Source organism: Eubalaena glacialis, chromosome 4 (genome assembly GCF_028564815.1).
Source record: "Eubalaena glacialis isolate mEubGla1 chromosome 4, mEubGla1.1.hap2.+ XY, whole genome shotgun sequence".
Lineage (NCBI taxonomy): Eukaryota > Metazoa > Chordata > Mammalia > Artiodactyla > Balaenidae > Eubalaena > Eubalaena glacialis.
Genome location: NC_083719.1, coordinates 64,398,566 through 64,418,437, shown reverse-complemented (window position 1 = coordinate 64,418,437; position 19,872 = coordinate 64,398,566). Strand labels below are relative to the sequence as shown.

General features: G+C 38.9%; 1 protein-coding gene across 1 annotated transcript in view; it reads right to left on the bottom strand.

Moving 5' to 3' along the window:
* The window catches only part of RASGRF2 (Ras protein specific guanine nucleotide releasing factor 2), a 224,169-nt gene that overhangs the window by 135,499 nt on the left and 68,798 nt on the right, over positions 1 to 19,872 (bottom strand). Inside the window, exons 3-7 of the mRNA XM_061187956.1 lie at positions 13,720 to 13,867; positions 11,362 to 11,451; positions 7,487 to 7,740; positions 2,233 to 2,312; positions 1,657 to 1,850 (exon numbers count right to left, since the gene is read on the bottom strand). Coding sequence (XP_061043939.1) covers positions 1,657 to 1,850; positions 2,233 to 2,312; positions 7,487 to 7,740; positions 11,362 to 11,451; positions 13,720 to 13,867 — 766 coding nt within the window. The remainder of the gene's footprint in view (positions 1 to 1,656; positions 1,851 to 2,232; positions 2,313 to 7,486; positions 7,741 to 11,361; positions 11,452 to 13,719; positions 13,868 to 19,872) is intronic.

The following is a 19,872-nucleotide window of genomic DNA, read 5'->3' as shown; positions in this document are numbered from 1 at the left end:
TCTGACATTATGGGAATGCCCTGGCGTCAATCAAAATGCCAAGTTGTTTTTATTGGGCTTAAACTCCAGGGGGAGGAAGGAAGGTTGGTATAAGAATATCTCAGCATTTTTAAGAAATCCAAAGGCCTTTGCAGGGTCCTACATTCAACTGTGTTTGGATACCTCACCTAAAATGCAAGTACAGTTCTGCCATTTTAAACCATTGAGAGAGTCACACCAAGGGGAATAAACAGTACTTGAAAAGACATTACTGGGCCGTCAGAAAGGGAGGTGGGAACCTCTCTGAATGTGAACCTCTTCCACAATCCTACCTTTGTATGTTCATCTAAGCTGGGGGTTGCTAGGCAGATACAACTTAGGGTATTTAATCATAACCTAGAGGTTAACTGCCAAAGATTCAAACAGAATCTTAGAACATTGAACTATATAAAATTTGTTTCACTGTAAATAAAATCTTAAATTATAATTTTGTATAAGGTTTTTAAAAAGCAATTTTTTTCTTTATAGTTTTTCTGGTGAAATATTTGTTCAGAGAGGCAAAGAGTTAAACAATTCAGTTCCACAGGAGAAAAAAAAAACCCACAATAACTGTATAAAGTTTCACTCTACTTAGATTGTTACAAATGCATCCTTTTGGTTTTGAAAAAATGTCACTAAACGTCTATGGTGACTTCCAGGATTTCAGTCAGGAGTGACAAACTTTAAGACAAACAATTATGAACCAGAATATCATTCCTCTCTGAGGCTACAAAATGATCAGCTGGGGTCAGAGAGGCTGGTTCCAGGGGACAAAGCTCTCCACAGAAACCATAACACACATGATTAGGAGAATCATTTTGCCACATGACAGTTTGGAAGCCTGGCCAGAAGCCCCACAAATTCCGCAATGGGAACACTCAATGCTTTTCCGAAAGAACAGAATCAACACTTTTTAAAAGGACAGGAGATTCAATTCACATTTTGGCCTCTGCAGTTCTCACTAAAGAGCGGTAAAGTCTTAGATATAGGAAAGAATGCAAGTGTACTTGACCCTTTGGGTTGCTCTAATCCCAAAAAGTGAAGCCCCAGCCTCACTGCAGCAACCTGACTAGGGGCCAAGAGTCCCTAGGCCTGGCCAGTGCCTCTGGCTCCTTTGTCTCCACAGCCTCTGTGACAGGGAAGGTCCTCCTTTTGCTCTGCAGAGCTCCAGCCAAGGAAGCCTCAGCAGCAATCACAACAGGGCAGGAAAACAAGCACCTTCCCAGAAGTCCTTCCACTCCCCCGGAACCTTTTATGCAACCAGCACGCACTGGAACATTTGCACAGCATCTTATTTCTGTAAACCTAATAATATTTTTAAACACGCTGGAGGAGGAGACTCCATGGAAGAGGTCTGTGAGGAATCTTTCTATAAAGAGAAATTTGTGCCGCTTTTCAAAAAAATCATTCCTTATTTGTCTCAAAAATTCCTGATTTTCTTACATACACTAGACAGACTAGAGAGAGTATGTGTGGCATAAATTTGTTTATCTCAGGGTCAAGCTCAAGATGACAGATGATGGATATGTGCTGTAACCCCCCACAGGGAATACTTGCACATATCACGCTGGTCACACTGGGTATCAGTCATATCGAGCTGGAACCAATGACTTACAAAATGCATCCCAGGTGACTTACCTGAAACATTGGATAGGTCAAGAACGTCTCCAGCATCCTCCCCTCACAGGCAGGGTTAGCTTCGTACTGTTTTAAGAGTTTGTCAAAATCTCTGTTTTGCTTACAATTGGCGAGCACTTGGAGGCTGTACTGGTGATTACGCACAAATTCTTGATAAATGTTCAGCATGGGGAGCAAAATATCAAACAGATCAGCTGGAAAGAAGAAGTAAACATGGCAGTTTCTCTTGATGCTCTGTAAATTATCCAAGGTACAGGGAGAAACTGTTCACTCTGCAGGAATGGCAGAGACCAGCTCCTGGCACCAGGTGTCACACTACATGGCCCCAGTCCAGCTGCCTGAATGACTGACCCGGTAGAACACACCCCACAGTAGAGCCCAACTCTAAACCCCAAAGAACCATGACGGGCCAGGGGGAAGGATCAAAAGGGCAATGAGACAGAGTCCCAGTGCCTGAGGAAGCTCACAGATCATTACGGAAATTCAGACAGCTTAGGTCAAATAACATTGAAGCTATTTTACTCTAACTGTAGCCATATTAAGAGAAAATCTTCTCCCTCTAAAGCATGGACTTACCTAAAATTAAAGTAGGCCAATTGGCTATCCTTGCCTTCAGTCCTTGATGAAATATTTCATGAAGAAACATGATTGTTTCGCTATAAAAAATGAAAATATAATTTAGTCACTGCAAAGAGTCTATTTTGTTACAGAAGTCCATTGAGTCCTTAAATCCTTAATAAATACATGATATTCATGTCTCTGAGGGCCTCCAAACGGTACACCCAATAATGACATGGATTATACCAGCTCCCACAAAGCAATTTATCTTTCAGACAACCTGAAAACCTCAAAGAAAATTCTGAGCTAAACCTCAAATTTTGGAAGATGGTAAACACCAAATCACTGTCATATAACCCTCTTTATCGATTTATAATAAAAACAGCTTTTGGGCTTCCCTGGTGGCGCAGTGGTTGAGAATCCGCCTGCCAATGCAGGGGACACGGGTTCGAGCCCTGGTCCGGGAAGATCCCACATGCCGCGGAGCAACTAGGCCCGTGAGCCACAATTACTGAGCCTGCGCGTCTGGAGCCTGTGCTCCACAACAAGAGAGGCCGCGATAATGAGAGGCCCGCGCACCGCGATGAAGAGTGGCCCCCACTTGCCGCAACTAGAGAAAGCCCTCGCACAGAAACGAAGACCCAACACAGCCATAAATAAATAAATAAATAAATAAATAAATAAATAAAATTTAAAAAAAAAAAAAAAACAGCTTTCTACTGTTAGGATGTAGCCCTTCTTCAACAGATAATCAGAAAATTAGTTTTGATCCTTCTCTATTCAGATTTAATTCTAGATGCTAACTCAGGGAAAGCTCTCTTTCACTAAAATGAGTTTTGACAGGAGAGAGGGGAAAAGACTTGACAGACCTCTACCACTACCACTCCTAAGACACCCATGACAGAAATGTAGAGGAATCTTCTAAAAAGGATGGAGCCTATACAGATATACTAAACTGAAGAGATACATACACATAAATTAGAGATCCAAATTTCTAAAAGGTTCAAGAAGGGTAGTTACCAAAGTAACATTTGCTTTCTCCTCATTCCTACTGGAATGAGCCTTTGAAGGCTTTTCTGAACTACCACATCAGCACAATCAAATACAGGATTATTCATGTCAGTGAAATACTTTGGTTTGTTGTAAGTCCAATTCCACTACAAGAAACATCAATGGGAAGTCCCTACTATTTCCAAATGGTCCATGAAACGCAATAGACACTGCTTGAAGACTGTGATTTGTTTTTCTTGGATAGAAATGTTAACTAAGCAGTGTTTGTTGTTTAATGATTTCAACCAAATCTAGTTTGGTAGATACTGCAGATTAGTCTTTCAATCTCCATTCCATCCCCCTTCTAGGTGGAGAGGATAGAGAGGTGAAACTATATTTCCCAGGCTCCCTTGCAGATAGGGTTCTAGATGTAAATTCAGTTCCACTCATAGATGCACTTGGTAAGACATGGAAGGCATTATATTTTTTAAGTATAAACTCTGTGTTGAAATTCAAAATAATTGATCTGCCTAGGGCTTCGATTTCAGAGGCAAGGAAAGAGAATGTAGTTAAACAACAGAAATGACAACAAACATCCAATAAGCCTCACCTCTAAAAACATAACTCTTCAAATCTCCATCTGGGACCAAGTATAGTAAATAATTGCTAATCTGTATGAAGAACATATAGCTTTCCAAAAAGAGGCACCATATCTTGATTCAGAATTTAAACAATATGACAGACCTGGCCTTCCACATTGCAGATCAGGAAATCCAGTGGAAACATCCCCAGAGGCAGCCTAAGACCAATGTGGTACAGGCTTTGATGGCATCACTATCAGAGTACATTCACAATTCTGCCCATTGCCATTAGAACTGTTGAAACTGCATACTTAGGAGACTGAAGTATCACCAAAATGCTACCTGTAGAGCCTGAGGATCAAGAGCTACCCCTCATTCCCTTAGGGCATCTCACAGACTTGAGTGGAGCCACTGCCGCCCAACGTGGGGAAACCTCGCAACAGAAAAGCTTAGCTTTTAATCTTATGCTATCAGACTACCGCCCATCATCCTTCCATTTTCCAGTCTTCTACAGACCCCCAGCCACTCTTTTAATGCCTTGAGCTCTTAGCTCCCAGATCACTGTCAGTCCTTTCCCCAACACTACTCTTGTCATAATTTTTGGTGACTGCGATACGCACACAAACAACATTCCAATGACGTAGCCTCTCTCGGGTCTTTGAACTTCTTCCTCTAAGGATCTTGTCTTCCATTGACCTCAGTCAACACTACCTTAATCGTACTCTAGACCTTGTCATTGTCAATAACTGCATCCCCTTCCCTATCTCAGTTTCAGGCACACTATTCTATGACCATCTCCTTATCTTTGAGTTCATTGCCTTTGGAAACCTGACTCCCAAAATCCCTTCCCACCACCAGGACCTGAATCCATCGATCCTGCCACCTTATCGCTGACCAAAACCCCTTCACAACATCATTTCCTTCTCGGAACAGTTTAGATTCCATGGCTCAGTGTTATAATCCCTTCCTTGCATACACCTTCAACTCCCTTCTTCTTTTCTCACTTCATCATAGTAATCTCGCACAATACCAGTACCAGTTAAACCCAACCCTTCACCCACTCTGTACCTGCACCCATGCAGCTGAAAGTGGCTAAAGAATATACAGCTACTCACTGTAAAGTCATAACCACGAGCCTAATATGGGCTTTTAGTGCTACCTAGCAGTTATATTATACTTCCCTCATCCCATCCATTGTTTTTTGCTCCTTGATCACTATTTCACACTTTTTCCTCTCTTCCCTGACTCTAACACTTCCCTCCCATCAGCACTGTTACCCGATGTCCTTGCTTCTTACCTGCATATGTGTCCAGTACTATTCCTTTCCTGTCCATCTAATGCCAATCTCTTGACTTATTCACCACATTCTATCCACTTCTGCCTATGCAAGTTTACTGCTCCAGCAATTCTGCCCTCTCTTTCCTACATCATTCCCCCCCTCATTATTGGTGTCATTTTTATCCCATCTAAACACACACACACACACACACACACACACTTCTTTATATTTTTACATTTACTTCCAGGTACCACCCTGTTTCTCTGATCCTCTTTACAGCAACCCTCCTTGAAAGAGTTCTCTCTACCAATTCTCTCCAATTCCAATTCCCCTATTATCACCTAATCAGGCTTTGGTCCCCCATTAAAGTTACCAATATGTTCCAAGTTGTTAACCCCACAGTCAGTTCTCAGTTCTTATTTTATTTGACCTTTTTGACACAGTTGCTCATTCCCCCTTGCCTTGGTTTCCATGACAGCCCATCTCCTGGTTTGCATCCTACAACCCTAGCTGATCCTCTTCATTCTTGTTTGATGGCTCTTCATATTCCTAACCTCTAAATGTTGGCATGTCCCAGGGCTCAGTCCTTGGTCCTCTTCTCTCGTTCATTTGTGCTTACTTCCTTGGTAATCTCATTCAGACTAACAGCTTTCAATACTATCCATGTGCTAGTAGACTCCCAAATTTATACCTCCAGCCCTGAAATCCAGACTAATAGCCAATCCTGCTCACTTGATTTCTACATTTGGAATGGCTAACAGCATCTCAGACTTGACAGGTCAGGATAAAAACTCTTCATCTTTTCCGCTAAACCTGTTCTTATGTCAATCTTCCCCACTTAATAAATAGCAACTCCATCCTTCTAGTTGTTCAGGTCAAAATCCTTGGACTTTTCTGCAAAATCCACATCAAACTCACCAACAAATCTTATTGGCTCTACATTAAAAATATACCCAGAATTCAATCACTTATCACTACTTCCATTACAATCATCTCTTGCTTAGACTATTGCAATAGCCACCTAACAGGTCTCCCTGCTACAGTCATCTCTCACCTGGCTTATTGAAATAGCCATGAAACTGATCTCCCTACAGTCTGTTCTCAACAGAGAACCCAGAGTGAACTTTTAAAACATAAGTCATATCATGCTACTTTTCTCCTCAAAACCCCACCAATCTCTCCCCATCTCATTTAGAGTAAAAGCAAACATCTTTACAATGTCCTACTGTTATCTCTCTGACATGCCCCTTCACCCACAATGACCTTGGCAGTTCCTCAAACAAGCAAGGCTGGCATGCTCCAGCCTCAGGCCCTCTGCACAGGTGGTCTCCTCTGTTTGCATCACTCTTCCCTCAGGTAGCCACATGGCTGGCACCAACTGCAATCTCTGCTCAAATGTCAACTTATCTTTGAGGCCTTCCTAAAGATAGGCTAGAGAAACTATGGGACATTCACCTAACGTAATAGCATGTAGCAATTTTTTAAAAAATAGAATGCCCTTTAGATAGCAGTATGGAAAGATGTCCAGGATATATTAAGTGAAAAAAGCAGGTATATATTAAAGTACTTGCCTTTTGTGTAAGAAGGGGGGAAATAAGACTGTATATTCATGTTTGATTGATTTATATCAAGAAACACTGAAAGGATATAAACAAAACTAATGAAAACAGTTACAGATAGCAAGTGAGGAAAATGGGGTGGGCAGAGACAGAGTTAAGAGTGAGACTAACTGCTGTTTGAAGTTTTCATGTTGTTAAATAATTTTTTGAACCATGTAAATGTATTATCTACTCAAAAACAAATAAATAACTAAAATTTTAAGTAAAATATCCAAGCAGTCCCTTTCCTCCCTTCTCCCCTTTCCTTCTTTATTTCTTCCACAGCACTCATCACCATATAAAATACTGCACCTTTCACTTATTCACTATTCATTGTCTATATTCCCACATCAAAATTTAAGTTCCATGAAGGCAGAGACTTTCTGCTTTGTTCACTGATGAATCCTCAGCAGTAAAGGCACTGTAAATATTTACTGAGCAAATAAATTTACTAGAGATTCTCAGGCCCTCTGTCAGTTTTTGTTCTTCCTAAAGTACTTCTGTATAGATTACATGTAAAGACCCATTAATCACTCCATTTCCCTCAGTTTATGAAGGAGATAATCTTCCCCAGCACACACTCAATAACAAGAAAACATACATCAAGTAGAGAAGAAAAAGAGAAAACTAGATGCCAAGATTCAAGATAAAGATATGAAAATTGGGGGTAATAATGAAACGCCAATGATAGCTTTCTTATTTTCAATATCATAAGCTCATAAAGGTGAATTTATAACTCTTCTTTTAAGTAAGTAAAGCAAAAATTCTTTTATGAAATACAAGTAGGTTTTTCACACGGCTCTTTAATTTATGCCAAGACATACCTGTTGAGAAAAATACTGCTGACATCATCGTGGCTGATGGGGGGCTTCTTGGAGCTGGCCGCCATGCGCAGGGGCCGCAGGAAGCCGTTGACCAGGATGTAGAGCTGGTGAACGTACTCCGACTCGGCCTCAACCATGGTGAACACAATCTGGTTCCTCTTCCTCATACTTTCAGCATGAGGGGAACAAATGTAATCCTGCACAATGGTCTTCCATTTCCTTCTGCATAACCATCCTCGCATGAAGCTCTGAACCTACAGAACAACAACAACAAAACAAAAAACAAAACAGGAATCTCAGGGCAGTGTGAGACGGCTTTCTTAAGCCAGCCAGTGGGGTGTCCATTCTGTGCCATACACACCCTGCTCTTTCACTGGTGCACCGGTGAGCCCACCACCAGAATAAATAATGTCAGGCTTTGGACCAGATAGCAGAAAAAAGGTGACTTTAAAATAATATTTTTCTCAGCTTCACAAGTTTCTTCCACTGTTTAAGCTGTTTAAGCCTGCCTATAAGGACATCAGAAATTAATAATATCACATATTTAGTTGTTAACATTTCAAGAAAGGAATAAACTAAAGGTTTATTCTTTAACAACACAAAACCAGATATTAAAAAAGTTTTTAATTGTGGTAAAAAAACACACATAAAATTTACTATCTTAATAATTTTTAAATGTATAGGTCAGTAGTGGTATGTATATTCACATTGCTGTAGAAACAGATCTCTGGAACATTTTCATCTTGCAAAACTCAAGCTCTAATTAAACAACAATTCTCCATTTTCGCCTTCCCTCAGCCCCTGGCAACCACCATTCTACTTTCTGTTTTTATGAATTTAATTACTTTAGGTACTCATATAAGTGGAATCATACAGTATCTGTCTTTTTGTAACTGGCTTATTTCACTTAGCATAATGTCCTTAAGGTTCATCCACGTTGTAGCATGCGTCAGGATTTCCTTCCTTTTTAAGGCTGAATAATATTCCATAGTACATATGTACAACATTTTGTTTATCCATTTATCTGTTGATGAACATTTGGGTTGCTTCCACTTCTTGGCTATTGTGAATAGCGCTGCAATGAACACAGGAGTGCAAATATCTCTTCAAGATCCTGCTTTCGATTCTTTTGGATATATACCCAGAAATGGGATTGCTGGATCATATGGCAGTTTTATTTTTAATTTTTTGAAAAACCACCATACTGTTTTCCATAGCAGCTGAACCACTTTACAATCTCACCGACAGTGCAAAAGGATTCCAATTTCTCTGTATCTTCATCAATACTTGTTATTTTGGGAGATTTTTTTGATAGTAGCCATCGAAGTGGGTGTGAGGTGATATTGCACTGCAGTTTTGATCTGTATTTCTCTGATGCTTAGTGATGTTGGTCATCTTTTCATGTGTTAGTGATTTCTCTAAAGAATCACCTTTGAGAGAAATGTCTATCATCTTTAGAGAAATGTCTATTCAAATTCTTTGCTTATTCTTAAATCGGGTTTGATTTTTTTGTTATGGCTGAGTTTTTTTTTTAATTAAGCTTAAAAAATAAGTGTTAGAGATCAGTTCATAAGACCCCTTCTTTTTATAGATGAATAAACTTGAAGGCCAAGTCTAGTTGCAGCTTTCCTGTGTGGTTAGTCACACAGGAACGACTTGGCCTTCTTTTACCTGCTTTTTGTTCACTATAAGGACTCTCTTTTCCAGCCACATGGGCAAAACACATGTTAACAATTTACAATGGTGTTATTTTGTGGAAAAACAAAAACAAAACAACAACAACAACAAAAACAAGAAATAAAACTTAAGATCAATTTTGTAGGAACATGAAAGGCTCTAAAATTGATCTGAATTCCCTAGATATGATTTGAAAAATAACAGGCAAACTGGACAAAGTGCACTGGCCTTTGCGTTTCAGCCAACAAACATTTACTGAGCATCTTTTAAATGCCCAAGTAAATGCTGGGTGCTAAGCAGATAGGTATATGTCATAATCCTTAACCCAAAGGCTCTGCTACTAACCTACTGGGTGAACTTGAACTCTGGGCTCCATTTCCTTATCTATAAAATAACTGACCAAAATATCTGAAGTCCTTTCTAAATATTAAAAAAATTATATGATAATTTATTAGGATTTGTTATATCTAAGTGGCAGATTCAGCAACAAAGCAGGTTGCAAATTCATATATAATTAAAAGCATTAAATTACTACCAAATATTTTTTTAGTATCATTGTTTTCTTTTCAACACATTCTTATACTTTTTATTTTTTTACACTATTTCACCCATATGGTCTAAATTATCATGCGCTTAAACAACTACTCTTCTTTTGCAATATTTAAAATTCTCTCATTTACCAACTGATGTCAGCATACTATCAATTTTTATAACAGGCATTCATACAGTTGCCATACCTCAAACAATAAAAATTAAACACATCTTAGTAGAATTATGTGGAAGAAATTATATGCATATTATTTGGAGAAATCTAATGGGAAATTTCTGTGGACCAATTTCAATTTTTGGTCTCTTGAAGTTAAAAAATTATGTTGATATTTGTTAAGATCAGAATAGAGAAACTAATTCATTTGTAATCATCCCTTTCCACACAAACATTAGTTTGACTGGGGACACAATGGACCATAGAGTTAAATTCAAAACCTATTTAACAAGTTCAAAAATGAGGTTTTAAAAAAATGATTTCTATTAAGAAATAGGAAGATAGAAACTGTAAAAGTTGTGTATTTTATCACTATTCCTCCATTTAACAGAAGTATTTTCAAAAATCAACTTAACTGAGTTTTGTGTTAAATAAAATCTTTCTATTTACTTTGGCAGGTATTACTTGCTGAGCAAAAGCTGGCTTACTTACTTACTATCAGTTTCTACAACAGGACTTTATTACAATTGTTATTTTACTGATACCTTTGTTTATATGCAGCTGCATAAGCATTCATCTTGTAACAATAAAATACAGCAAATTCAATTTAAAAATTTTTAAATTCTAAGAGAGGAATGTTGTTATTTTACTTTGTTATTTCTTGAAAACTGAAAACAGTGCAACTTAGTCCTAAGGAGCATTTCTATTTCAAATTCTGAGCAATATTTAAAGTTTTATTGCAACTGAAGGGGAATAATTACTTAGCATGAGAAAATAGGAATAAAAAAAAATTTAGAAGAAATAAAGTTCTTTAACTGTGAAGCTTTTCACGTAATGTTGAAGCTGAGTAAGTGCTTTTATGCAGGACAATTAAGATTATGGAACTCAAAATCAAGGTGACATAAATCAAACACAGTAGACTAGAGTGAGTGCCAGGGTCTGGTTAATTGCAAAATTTCTACAGTTGTAAATGACAATAAGGTGAAAAGAGCTGCTGATTATGTGGATGTTAAACAAGAAAGAAACAACAATAAACCAGAAACCTGAGCAGATGTATTGACTCACTCAATCTTCTCACACGTTCAAAACAAAACAAACAAAAAAATTCTCTAAATAAGCACTGAAGACTAAAGCTAAAAGAAATGTTTTTGAAATGCAATTTAAAAACTACTCCCCCAAAATACACACAAAATCAGAAGATTCAGCAGCACTTAAATAACCCAACTGGAGAACACTACTGTCTGGCTTCATGTCTGGCTTTGGCATCCTTCTCACAGAATCTACAAGTGGATTCCCAGAACTGGAAAGAAATCTCAAGCTGAAACTTTTCCAGAGAAGCAACCATGCGTGATCGCTCTGAAGGGCAAGTCTGGGAGCCATCGGAAGAGAAATACCAAGATTGTTCTCAGCTCAGAGTCAGGGTGACAAAGACATCACTACAGAAAGACCGCTGGTCACCACGCTCTCCCAAAGCTGGAAACCCCCAGCATCCTACCTTTTTAATCTTCTTGATGTCTGGATCCTCATCTTCTTGATTGCTTTGGTAAGGTCGCATTCGTTCCTTGGTTTTATTAAGAGCGATAATCTATAACACAAAATTGGTCCATTTCATGATTTGGGAAATACTAGACTATAGCCATAAATCATAGGAAGTTATGCCTACAAGGTAGCTTATCCTCAGGAAATGTTCAGTTTTTATGCACCTTACCTTCCTTCGGCGCTGAGGCAGGGGAAGCCTGAACTTCACCTCAAGCTTGTTTTGCTATGATACTAACAAAAGTGTTTATAAGAAGTGACTGTGGAAAGTGTGAACTGGGATCTGGTTTAGAGAAATGTTAGTCCAAAACTGGGCCCTGACTGCCAGTGATGACCAGACCAAGGTCTTCTCAGCATCTCAGTGACATGTCAATCATCTCACCAAAGGCAGCTTCCTGTAATGCCCTGTGATCTCCAAATGCAGTGACACTCAGCTCAAAGCTCCTGCTTCCTATAATCAGCCTGTGGCCTTCCAAGCACACACGGTATAGCACTCACAGATCTCCTGGGGAAAATGGTAACTGCAAAAGGAACTTCAGAGCCTAGGGGTTGGTCCAAGCCAGCCAAGAAAAGACAAAAAGGCAAAAAGAACTGAAACAACTTGGGATCTCTTTAAGGACCCAGCTCAGTTCTGTGACCTATGAAGGGTGACTCAAAACCAGGTAGCCTCTGAACTACACTTAGTAATGAAATTCCCTGGACTATCACTCAATTGCAGGCTCTTGCAAACTTAAGGACCTACTCAGATTTACTAACAAGCAAACACTTAAAACATTGGGGTTATAATTGCCCCCCTCTACCCTGTCTTTACATTTTGCCCCATTACCAAATACTCTCTTCTGCCATTTTTCTGGCAGGGAAGTGGGAAAATAAAAGGAGTAGGAAATAAGTTATGGTTCCTGTCAAGCGACCACACAAGACATACCTGCTACGGACAGTTTCTAGCTGCAATATATATTCAGACTAAAATAGAACAGAGTGAAGACAGAGAAGCACACACAAATAAATACTGGGGAACATCGCTTGGTGCTGAGTTCCTCTCATGGAGTAAATGCCAACCTCTTTCACTTAGCAGACAAGCATCTGCTCCAGCTAACTGTGGCAAAGACAGAACACAATAATTTCGTTTTAAATTACAGTGCCTGATATAGTCTTTTAAGATGCAGGTTTGTTAAGTTTTCTGTTGTTGTTTTCACTATCTCAGATTTCAGGGTTGGATCGGGAAGTTAACAGCACTATATGATACGGTGAACAGTCTGCAACTTATCATCATCAGAGAGGCAATCATATCCCAATAGGAATCAGCTTATACCCATGAGCTATCTGCTGGAGGTGATGTACACAGGCGGCAGGAGGTGAAAACCCTCCCAGGATTTGCACAGTATGTCTTAGAAGAAGACGTGAGGAAATGGAGAAGAAAATGTTGAATGACAGAAAAATGACAAGAAGTTAGCAAGGCTGAGGAGCTGCATTGTTTCTGTCAACAAGGATACAGTTAGTAGTAGCAGGTTTCATTCTGTCCTGTTCTTTTCTTTGGAACTAAGAAGACACTACTGCACCACTGGTCAAAAAGAGTAGAAAAACCTCATTTGCTACATTCCTCTTCAATTCTTCAGATATTGATCACTTCCCACAAGGAATGACAGGACAGCAAGGGAAGGTATACTCAGGTTTCTGTATACAGACGGAGGCACCTCGGAGAGAAGGGAGGACCCAGACACACCACCATGGCTGCCGGTTCCAAGACCACCTTCTGCTCTCATTGGAGTCAATCTCACTACCTGGGGATGCAGAGCCTGAGGAGTTTTTAAACTTGGAGCGGGGCTGGAAGTGAATTCCAACTTCAGGAAAAAATGCACCTTAGCATATGTCTTATACTTTAATGAGTTTTTCAAAATTCTAGAGGGGAGAAGGTTGGACTCCTGAGCTTGAGAAAAAGTCAAGACTTTCTGAATTCATGTTTGGACCTTCCTTAGTTGTCATTCGGACTTTAATTGAATCCATGACAGACTCACAATTATCATTACCATGAGTCAATCTGAAAAACAGTTAAATATTACAGTCAACTCTTGAATAGTCAAGCAAATGAAGGACATCAGGAGCACAAATAATTTAAAAATAGCATATTATCCTGATATTTTACTGTAGCGTATTTACCTAATCCTAACATAGACAATACATTCACTTCTCATGTATGTGTTGATGGCAGAGGAACTAAATTTGGGATCAAAATTTTGCCCTGATAGGCCTTAAGTAATCATGAGGAGATGACAATAAACATGAAACAATGAGAAGGAATCTATCAACTGGGAAATACCTCTGATTTAAGCCTTTCGATTTCTGTATCTTGATCTTCAAGTTGATGTCGGAGTTGGTTAGCTGCAATTTTTTCTGTCTCTACGATCTGAACTAGATGAATGTACTTCTGCATTAACACTTCCCTCTCAATCAAAATGTCTGCATAACTTAAGAGAAAATTACAGTTAGTCACTGAGATATTGTTCTACCACAGTTTCATACAAAACAGCATATACTACATTTATTTAAAAAGAAGCCATAAACATAGTTTGTTAGCTAACTCTACTTTATGTAAACATTAATGTTTGGCTTACATTTGGTATCCTTTAGCTATACAGAATTTGAATCATCATCATCTTATATAACCTTTAGAAGAGTTCATTTAACGATGGCTGCGACCCACAACTTTGTCATATAAATGAGAAAGATGGAAAGAAAATCTATTGTTTTATAAAGAAAATAGTGGATCTCCTTTAACAAAAACTGAAGTCTTTGAATTGATGGCACATATTCAAACTCTTTTACTGGGTAAGGCACTAGCCAATCAGAACAGACCTGCTACCGAGCAGAATGAATGCAGGGACCATCAGAACAGGCACTGGCTGGAAAGAACGATGATGACTGTACCAGTGACCACCAGCCCAGCCTGGCTCTCTCTAGAATTATGAGACCATTGACTTCTCTCTTTCCAAAACCAACAGAGGCAAAAATTTCATTCTAAAAACAAGTGTAGATTACTGGGCCCTAAAATCATCAGCCTAACTTGTGTATACTTCTTTGGCCAGGTGTGAAAAAGGCTAAGCTCTCTCTTAGAGTTTTTTATTGATCTCTGTGGCACCTAGATTTTTGCTTCCAGATCTTCTTGCACTATTCAGGGTAGCAAAATGTATGTTCCTCCATTCACATAATCTTTCCCAAATGCTATGATAATAGTAATAAATAATAATAATTATTTATTGAGTGTGTAGGATGTACCACATATATTCTCATTCTCCCAGCAACTCCAAGAGATATGCTTTATCACCCCAATTGTACAGAGAAAGAATCTGACCCTCACAGAGGTCACACAGCTAGTAGGTGGCAGGGCTGGGATTCAAATCGAGGTCTGTCTGACCCTAAGCCCATGTTCTTAACCACAAGCTAAACTGTCTCTCTAATGAGAAACAGCACACTGGATATAAAGAAGAATATTACAACAGACATGTTTTGGGATATCTGCCCACTTGAGATATCTTCTACCCACTTACCTCTTCTTTGAGAACTTGGGCTGTGGCAGCCATGTTTATAACACAAAATCTGCCCTCATGACCACACTTCACTGGTCTAAAAAAAGATAACTGGCCCAAGCTAAACAAACTGGATTCTTTCCCCTTGGAATCTCGGATTGTGCCTCTGACTTATTTGCTTGAACTGAGATGATATGAACTTGGAAGCTGAGGTTACTACTGTTGGTTAGCTATATGTGGCCAAACCCATGCCAAAGCAAAGTAAGTCTGCTGAGAGAGAAGAGAATAAGCAGATGTTCAGAAAAACAGAGACAAGAGAGAAAGAAAGGTAATGACTTCCTGGGTTCCTGTTGGCTTCTAGTTTCTGGTTCCAGACCCTCATGGTATCTGAATATAATTTTCCCCTTGGGTTTGGTGAGATACTGTTGCAGTTTCCACCTAATAACTTCTCTCTTTAACCTAAACTAGTTTGAAATATCTTTGTGTTACTTGGAACTAAAAGAGTCTTAAGACAATTCTAAAATCACAGTTTTAGTTCAATTATCTCACATTCTCAGCACTTACATCACGTGTGCCATTAGTGTTAGAAAAAAAATACATAGTGTCAGCAATATTTTTAAGTCACTTGTTCTAAGAAATTACCTTAAGAAAGTAGAAAGAAAGGCTGTGTAAGTGTAAGTGGGAAGAGGGGGAAAGAAGAAAAAAAGAGCACAGTCTTCACAGAAATATGCTTTGCGGTACTTTGAAAGGAGAAAGTAATAACAGAGCATGAGAAAATTAGTTAATATAATGAAAATTCTGCCCTTTCTCATCAATTTTATTAGAAACATGCCGAATTTCTTACAAATATGTTAGATCAGTGTTAGGTAGCAAACGAGTATTTTATTTTCTCCTATAAAAAGAAAAAGTCCAGACCAGGATGTGCAGCTGAATTCATGCAGACTCATCACCGATATCTGCCTCCCTTCACTTCCAAGATCCCACTGAAATGCTAGTAAAATTGTTTTCTGTTTAAAGAATGAAACCATAACAGCATTACACAACAGGAAAATATGCTGTCAACAGACCAGAAGTTTTGTGAAATTCCATAAAGAGAAAAACCAAGTAGAATCAGAGTGGTGGGAAAAGTAGAGCAAGGAAACCACACACGCAGACCCCTTGCAAAAGCATGGTTCCCACCAAGAATGGCCAGAGATGCTCCAAGCCAGAATCAACAAATACAAAGGACGGGAGTGGGCAAGGGAACGATCATCAGAGTCTTTCATTAAAAAGTGACTTCAGAACATCTGGAAGTTAGGTTCCTCCTCTTCCCATTCTCCAAGATAAAGAAATAAAAAGCACAACTGGCAGGAATGACATGCCCTCAAGTCACAGCCCAAGACCTGCTCTCTGTAGAAAGGGGGCCACCTTCCTGAAGAAGGCTCCTCATGGGGAGGCTAGACTCAGAGAGAACACAGCTTGGCTTTACACCACACATCCACTGTAGACAGAAGAGAGAACCAGAAAAGGAAAGGCACTGAAAAGGACTAGGAGTGAAATACACTGTATGAATTTTCTATTGTGTAACAAATTACCACAAACTTAGTGGTTTAAACAACACATATGTATTATCTCACAGTTTCCATGGGTCAGTTTAGCTGAATCCTCAGCTCAGAGTCTCATAAGGCTGCAATCAAGGTGTCAGCCCAGATGCATTCTGTTCTGGAGGCTTGAATGGGAAAGAACCCACACCCATGTTCATTCAGGCTGTTGGAAAAAGTCATTTTCTTGCAGCTATAGAACTCATGCAGTTTGCTTCTTCAAGGCCAGCAGGAGAGCATCTCTGACCTCAGGGAGGGCCTCCATCCCTCTTACATTTGATTAAGTCAGGCCCACCCAGGAAAATCTCCTTTTTAATTAACTAAAAAATCAACTGATTCAGGACCATAATTACATCTGCAAAACCCCTTTTCCTTTGCCATAGAAGGTAACCTAATCAAGGGAGTGACTATCCCATTGTGTTTGCTATATCCTAGTAGCTGATAACAAGTCACAGGTTCCACCCATGCACACTACAGGGAATAGAATCATACCAAGGGGAGTCCCAGCCAACCTTCCTGCTGTCTGCCCACATACCTGAAAAGGAAGCCTACACAAGTGGCAGAGACCCTACATTCACAGTCACAATGTAAACCCAGGCCAGCTACCTGTAATAACCCTCAAGATCCTTCATTTATAAACAAAGATCACTAGACACTTGAGAAAACCAATCTCAAAGAGAAAGTAGTAGGCAGCATGTAAGATGACCCCTAGTGGTCCCTGCCTTCTGGTATTCATGTTCTTATGGAACACCTTCCTCTTGAGTGTGAGCTGGACCTAAATGACTTACTTCTAAGGAACAGAATATGGCAAAAGTGATGGGATGGCACTTCAAGATCAGTTTACAAGGAGACTCTGGATTCCATCTTACTGGCCTTCTCTTGCTGTCTTGCCGGTTTGCGCTGGAAGCCAGTGCCATGTTGTGAGCTGCTGCACGGAGAGGCCCACATAGATGGAAACTGAGAGAGGCCCCCGGCTAAGAGGTGATGAGAAACTGAGGTTTCAGTGCAACAACTGGTAAGGAAGTGAATCTAGCCAACAATCACGTGAGCGAACTTGGAAGCGGATCCTTCCCCTTCTGAGCCTTCAGATGAGACTGCAGACCTGGCCGACACCTTGACTGTTGGCTTGTGACCTTAGGGCAGAGGCACCCAGCTAACTAGTGCCTGGATTCCCAACCCACAGACACTGTGGGGGACAATAAATTGTTTATTGTTTTAGGAATTGTGGAGTAAATTGTCAAGCGGCAAGAGTTAATAAATATAGCCTCACATGAACAAACAGAAAAGATACTAGAGAAACAAGGCTAATTCACGTAACAGAGGTTTATTACCTTCAGAGAGATACAGAAGGATAGTAGAGCCATAAGGCAAAAAGGGGCTGTCATGGAAAAGAAGTAATCAGATAACAGGAAGAGTTCTTGGAAACAAAAACAATTATTAAAATTTTACAGGTCAACGAATGTGTTAACCAATGGCTGAAAACTAAGCTGGGTGGTTGCAGAGAAAAAGAACACTGAACAAAAATACAAAGAGATAAGAAATAAGAAAGAAAACTGAGCAGCATGGAGTACAGATCCAAGAGGTCTAAAAACTATCTTATGGAAGTTCCAGAAAGAAAAAAACAAAAACAAAAACAGAGATTGTGATGGGGAAGAAATAATCACGAAATCAAAGAAGACTTCTTCAAACTGTATATGGTACAGTTTAAATAGAAAGGCTAATCCTAGATCAGCTCGGTGCTTTGTGACCACCTAGAGGGGTGGGATAGGGAGGGTGGGAGGGAGGGAGACGTAAGAGGGAAGAGATATGGGGACATATGTATATGTATAACTGATTCACTTTGTTATAAAGCAGAAACTAACACACCATTGTAAAGCAATTATACTCCAATAAAGATATTAAAAAAAAAAAAAAAGAAAGGCTAATCCAAATGCCAGACAGAATAAATGAAAAAAATTTAACACCCTGACATACCCTGGTAAAATATCAGACCTCTAAGGATAGAGAAAATGTATAAAAGCTTCCAAACAGAAACCACAGGTTAGCTAAGGAAAGCAGCGAGTATCAAGATGATACATTTCTCATCAGTAACCTCGGATGCTAGATCACAATAGAGAATTGAAGGAAAATTATTTCGAACCTAAATTCCTACAGCCAGGCAACCAGTCAATCAATCAAGTGCCAGTTCAAGATAGAAAGAGTTTAGTAATGACCACGCTTACTACAGGAGAAAAATTATGAGGAGGTTTTCCAACCAAACAAAACAGAAAACAAAGACAAAAGATGACATGGAATGCAAGAATACAAACCTCTGATGAAGTAAAGGACACTAGAAAGAAATCAGAAGTAAATGCATGCAAGATTCTCCTTCAAGGAGCAAATATACAATTGCATATGATTATATTTCATTCTCTGTGGAACCAAACATCAGCCGTGATAGTTGGTACGTAATATTTGTAAAACCATGATGTAAATACCCCTCATTGTTTTTTAATTTTCAGAATCAACAGAGGCTTAATTAAATTTAGAGAACAGAAGGTAAATGTTTAAAAGTTTATAAATAGAGAATAAATAATAGTGAAAGTAATAAAACCTCAGGGTTAGAAGAGAGAAAAGAACAATAAAAACACATTAAATGTCTTAATTTATGTACCTCATAGCAGAGAGTCAATACATACTGCCCAAAGTTGATAAATTAATAGAGGTTTAATGATATTATTTTAAGATAAAAAGTCAACCATTGTAAGAGCCAAAAGTAAGTAAGTAACAAAAACAGAGGGGACAGAGGGAGGAGAGGTAAGAGATATTGAAAGAGTGTTAAATTCTTCATCTTTATAGCAGGGTGCCAATAATACTGCCTAAAATTACTGAGTCAAGAAATAGACAAAAGGACTTTATAGAATATAATATATGAATGACTAATAAATACAGGAAAAAGGTCCTACTTAATCAAAGAAGTAAAAATTGTTTATCAAATTTATCAAGAGTTTTAGAAAACAGTGCTACTCGGTACCAGTAAAGATACGGTAAAATGGGTACTCTCTACTGGAGTGAGCCATTCCAGAAGACAATGTCACAATATGTATCAGGATAGGTTAAAAAGGTCGTACATATCCTTGGTCACAGTAATTTCACTTCTAATAATCTAACCCAGGAAAAATAAAGACTTGCAAAAAATGTACAAAGAAACAAGATGTTCATTCATTAAAATAAATATAAGAAAATGGAAACAATCTAAATATATGTGTCTATAATATGGAAGTGATTAAAAAAGCAATAGTACATCTACACAATGGAATGATACAAGCCATTTAAAATCATATTTTAAAGAATAGTGAACATAATGTAACATACCCAAGACTTACT